At 36.5% G+C, this 6,000-nt stretch overlaps 1 protein-coding gene across 6 annotated transcripts in view; it reads left to right on the forward strand.

Annotated features, from left to right (window-relative positions):
• col5a3a (collagen, type V, alpha 3a) overlaps positions 1-5,603 on the forward strand; it is a 140,770-nt gene extending 135,167 nt beyond the window's left edge. For all 6 annotated transcript variants that reach the window (XM_082149269.1, XM_082149272.1, XM_082149273.1 and 3 more), the window contains 2 exons: positions 647-880; positions 3,153-5,603. In XM_082149269.1, coding sequence (XP_082005395.1) covers positions 647-880; positions 3,153-3,299 — 381 coding nt within the window. In that variant the 3' untranslated portion in view covers positions 3,300-5,603. The remainder of the gene's footprint in view (positions 1-646; positions 881-3,152) is intronic.
• Positions 5,604-6,000: the final 397 nt, after the last annotated feature.

A 6,000-nucleotide genomic window follows, 5' to 3' on the forward strand; every position in this document is an offset into this window, starting at 1 on the left:
TCTTTTAACTGTCTGACTGTCAACATGTATGCAGCACCAAGTTTAGATCTAAACACCATTTAATATAGCATTTTGCCTCCAAATTCTTTATTGTCGATAAACAAAAAGTGCACAGTTTGTTAGAAACTTATTGTCTAATCTAATGCAATAAAAAGACAAGTTGTTATGGAGGTTTTTACTCTCAAATTAAAGGCGAACAATGGTGAAAGAGATTTTCGAAACTGTCAAACAATCAACTGAGATGCATCACTCAATGCATGTGTGTCTTTGATGAAAATAAAAAAATAAATGTTATGTCTGGTCTAGAAAAAGGATATAACTGAATTTATACGCGTCTCTATCTGAAACGCCTTGGGCCAAACTCTCTTGAGTGCACGCTTGCGACCTCCATCCGTCTCGACTCATTAAATGATGCTTGAGACTAACAGCTAACAGGCCTGTTTCACTTGCAGCTCATTCATAAGGTGTGACATCTGACCCTGTTATAGAGATTTAGGCAGACAGATGTCAGTCTCTCTTGCCTTCATTAGAAATAACATCTATCATGGATGTGCAAGTTTGTGTGGATGTCACACAATAAGTGTGTCTACAGAATTGTCTTTGATTAACCTGAGTGCGGCTTACCCATGATTCCCCACTTCTGTAGTTCTCTTACATTGACACTGATGGAAACCCAGTGGCAGTGGTCCAACTGACCTTCCTGAAGCTCCTCAGTGCCACAGCTACGCAGACCTTCACCTACAGCTGCCAGAACTCCATTGGCTGGTATGACGTGACGAGCCACAGCCATCAACATGCCGTGCGGTTCCGCGGCAGCAACGACGAGGAGATGACGCAAGCCAAATCGCCCTTTATCACGTCACTGTATGATGGTTGTCAGGTGAGGTGATTTCTATAGATGAAATTATCCCACACAAGAAGCTTTTACTTATGACATTGAGCAGCAGTTCTGATGATGTGGACATATACAATACCATTCAAAAGTTTGGGGTCAGTAAGGTTTTTATAAAGAAAAATAAATGAATGCATCCTTGCATTTATATAAGATTTTATTCCAAATAAATGCTGTTCTTTTGGACTTTCTATTCATTAAGGAATCCGTAAAAAATATATATTCATATTTATGTTTCTTAAAATTAACGCGTTAACATATGTCCTGTATTCTCGCTAGCACAGTCTTAAATGAGTTAAATGAAGTCTTAAATGAACCTAAAGAGTTGTGAGAAAATGGGATGCATGTTAGATCCGCATCATGTGCCTGTCACATGACGCTTTATGGGCCCTATTTTAGCGATCTGAAACGCAAGTATCAAACGCGAAACGGAAGTAACTTTGTGGGGGCGGATCTAAAATCTAAAATGGGTTGGTCTGAAGTAGCTACATTACTCATAGGTGTGGTTTGGCGTAATGTGCAATAAACCAATGACAGCGTCACCTCACATTCCCTTTAAAAGCAGGCGCGCTTGTTCCATGACGGATTGCTATTATAACGGCGGATTTGCCAGTGGCACACCAGGAGCGGTTCACAGCCGAGGAGAACAACGTTCTCGTCAGGGCCGTAAAAGACAGAGAAGTGACATTGTATGGGGATGGGAGAAACCCACCCAAATAAGCTTCGGTTAAACAGGTGTATAATAATTTGGGTAAATGTGTAAGCTAGATTTATGCCTATTTTTTTTCACATCTTCATGGATACCTCAATGATTTCCCTCGTGTGAAATATTTTTCCTTGTAATTATGTATGGTTTGCAAAAATGTCAACTGCTGCATCTGTGTAGATGAGAGAAGCAAAGTATATGCGCGTTGCGCACACGCTACATTATGGCCAAGCATGCGCCCTTAAAATAGCATCTGATCCTGCCACTGAAAACGCACCACTGACTTTAGACTAGGTTTTTCCTGGTCTGTGGTGGAATTGTTTTCTGGAACTGCAAAATAGCACCAGGGAGCGCCGGAGCACGCCTCCTCTTTTCGCTGAACCGCCCCCCGGGAGCACAAGTTCATTCCCTAATTTACTGACGTGCGTCTGCCGAGGGAAAAGTCTGCTGTGCGTCAGGTGCAAAATAGGAATGAAACATGCGTCGATGTACAAAGTCAATTGTGCTGGGTGCAAGATAGGGCCCTAAGTCTTGGGGGTGGGCCCACCAGGGGGGGGATACATTTCATACAGACATTAATTGCAGTATGTATCTGTGATACTAGCCTTCTTTTATAAAAAGATGCTATTAAAAAAATATTTAAAATATAGGCTTTAAAATTATTACAATATGAATATATATATAAAAAAATTATGTTAGGTGTAATTAATGTGATTAATTAAAGAAAAATGTGATAATTTGATTAAAAAAAGATTTTTTTTTTTAATGATTGCAGGCACTATATTTATCACAAGCCCAAACTGTTGAATATTAGTGTATTAATGGAATTATAATAATGGTTGTTAATTTTGTGGTTTGTAGTGTAGAAATATATGTAGGCTCTTTATAAACTATCAACAAAACCAGATATACTGTAACTGTATTTTAGTTTATCAGACAACCAGTTTGTCCACAGGTGGGTGAATAAACCCCCTCGAACGTATTATAGTATAGTGCAATTTCTAAAGTGAAATGAGGCATGTGCAAGTAAACACTAAAATATTTCCCAGCTGATGAGCTACAGTTTATGAAAAGCATCTGTGCTCAAATTCACAGTCCTAATCGACTGATCAGGATAAAAATCGAAAAAAGGCCAAAACACCTGTGTTCGTGGTTATTTTCAGCTATTGAAAATGAAGCACTGATCTAAAACAGCTTTTCTGATGAACCTGGTTATGCCATCACAATGTGTTTGTTTTGTAAAATGTAATTTTGTCTGTATGGGAGGTATTAGGTTAACATCTCCTTAGGAAAAAACACCTACGCTTAGTTTCTTGGAGTTTTAATGAATCACCAAATTAGCCTTCCGTCTGCAGAAAATGAGGAGCTATAAACAGTCAGAACACGCTAATTCTAAAATAGCGCCCAAATAAGCCTTTTCAGCAGGAGTTCAATGCATTATCCAGAACCTAACAGGGATACACTCAGAAAATCATTGCAGAGCAAAACTACACTTGAGAATGTGCTTAAAACCAGGAGCCTTCTTTCAGCTAACGTTTCGTTTTCTTCCCACAGACACGTAAAGGTCAAGAGAGGACCGTGCTGCAGATTGACTCTCCACGATCAGAGCTTCTTCCGCTCATAGATGTAGCAGTATCAGACTTTGGGAATAACAACCAGAAGTTCGGATTCCATGTCGGACCAGTGTGTTTTAACAGCTAACGCAGAGGACTTGCCAGCTAAAGAATGGAGTGATATTTATTGCGTAATATGCAAACGGTGGGTTTGTGGCATGTTTTTCAAATGACTTTTAAACATCTGATGGGTTTCAAAAGCCCTCAGTTCCATGGTTGCAACGCACGGACGCCAACCAGGATGAACTAAGCACATTTATCAAAGGGAAGTCTTTTTTTATCTCGTTTCCTGCCTATCTTTATACTCTACTCACCTGTGGATTAAATTATGAGGCGTGACCCACTAGAGTTCCGAGAACTGCTCCGGCTGAAAAAACCAATACATCATTTGTCTGTCATCTGCGCCACAGAGCGTTTTAGCCCAAAGCATATATGTTGAATTTACAGCCTGTGACACAGATCTCATTTTTGTTTGTCTCATTTGATAGCGATGATTTGAAATTAATTTGCCACTTGAGGGATCTGCCTCGACATTGAAGAGTAAATATTTCTGAGACCCTTTTCCCTGCCTTGACTGCAATGTGATGCCAACTGAGGCGAAGTTATACCTCTTTACTAGTTTTGACAAGAAAATACCACCCCGATCTGTTTGTAATTCCTCGCTCGAATATTCCCTGTCACATCAAACTTGCAGTGTTACTCATCTTTAATCAGTGTACGCTCATACATAAACAATGTTAAATAAGGCCCGAGCTTTTCAAAACGCAAAGCAGTTTATGTGCATGACTCAAATGGAGCCCAGCTGCTTATTAATATGTAAAGTAGTCCGCTCACTTAAGCTGCTTGTCTTGTTAGCAGGCAGCCTTGTATGTTTCCCTGTCAGTGATCCATGTTTCCATGGTGCTAGCGTATCAACCTTTGCTCCACACCGCTCAATTGCTTTATATATGTGTGGTAATGAATGAGAATTACTGTGTTGGGTTGAGAGAGAGAGGCGTCATATGAGAATTACACTGAAGACTGGCTAAATTATGCTTCTTTTTTTTTATGTAAACTCATTCATATCTGGATTTATGATGGACAACCTCAAGTGTGCTGTGTGTATGTGTTGATATGTCTTGTTTGTTGTGTTTTCCCACTGTGGTGCTAAAGAGATTTCTTTTTTTTGCTTTGTGTAATGATAATTTGTTGTCTCAGGGGCAGAGGTAGGAAAAGGGAAGACGTCTGTGGTGCTTAATACTAATGGTGTGAGATAAACACTCTCAGAACTAAAAAAGAACAAGGCTGTAATATACAGCTAATATGGTGCAAAATACATGATCATCTAGTAGTTGAACGTCAATTGCTTCTTTACTGTCTTTGAGTGTTTTTACTGATGTGTAAAGAGCTGGGTGGTCAATGTGCATATAATATACTGGCAAATGATAAAGATGTAGATCAAAATTATACACAATGTTTATTTAAAGTTCACATCAAATTGGGGAGAAAAAAAGGGACAAAGTTTACTGTCTGTTCAAAAGGTTGTTTGTAGATTTGGACACATTTTACGCAATATTTACTCAATTGGGGATAAGAACAGAAAATGTGATTCTTTTTATATATATATATATATAAATATTATATATATATATATTAATTATTTACTGAAAAAATATATTTTCTTACTCAGCATTTTATCTAGTTTTCAGTAGAAATATAAAAAAAATCTAAAAACAAGATGCATGTACTTAAGAAGCAAAATGACAAAAGATATTAAGTATTGTATCAAAATTCACTTTCTTACAAGAAAAAAAAAGGCCAGTGGGGTAAAAATAATAATCATGCTTTCCCTTCACTATAAACGATTTCCTTACTTAGTATTTTTGTCTTGTTTTCCAGTACAAATATCTAAACATTCTTAAATCAAGGTACCTTTACTTGAGAGGAAAAATGATTTAAGATATTAAGTTGTTTTCTGAAAAAATGTATCAAAATTAAATTAGTTTTTGCTTAAACAAGAAAATAAAAACTGCCAGTGAGGTCAGAAAAATAATCTTTTTTATAATTAGATTAAAATGTATTTTTCTGACCCCATTGGCAGATATTTGTTCTTCTTTTAAGCAAAAACTCACTTAATTTTGATATATTTTTCAGAAAACAACTTAATATCTTAAATCATTTTGCTTCTCAAGTAAATGTATCTCGATATTTTTTAGCTATTTGTACTGGAAAACAAGACAAAAACATTTGAGTAAGAAAATAGCCTACATTTTGCAGTTTTTGAATTAAGTTTCTTCTTCTGACCCGATAGGCAGATATTTGCTCTTCTTTTAAGCAAAAACGTATTATTATTAATTTTGATCATTTTTTTTAGAAAACAACTTAATATCTTAAATCATTTTGCTTCTCAAGTAAATATGTGACCCTGGACCACAAAACCAGTATTATGGGTTTTTTTTTTTTAATTGAGATTTATACATTATCTGAAAGCTGAATACATAATCTTTCCACTGATGTATTGTTTGTTAGGATAGGACAATATTTGGCCGAGATACAACTATTTGAAAATCTGGAATCTGAGGGTGCAGAAAAATCGAAATATTAAAAAAATCACCTTTAAAGTTGTCCATTCTATTGGCGATTGTGCTGCATCCACTCACAAAAATATATATTTTTTTTATTTAAGGTGGGAAATTTACAAAATATCTTCATGGAACATGATCTTTACTTAATATCCGAATGATTTTTGGCATAAAAGAAAAATCGATAATTTTGACCCATACAATGTTTTGTTGGCTATTGCCACAAAT

This window comes from Leuciscus leuciscus (assembly GCF_965113295.1).
Source record: "Leuciscus leuciscus genome assembly, chromosome: 1".
In the NCBI taxonomy this organism is placed as follows: domain Eukaryota; kingdom Metazoa; phylum Chordata; class Actinopteri; order Cypriniformes; family Leuciscidae; genus Leuciscus; species Leuciscus leuciscus.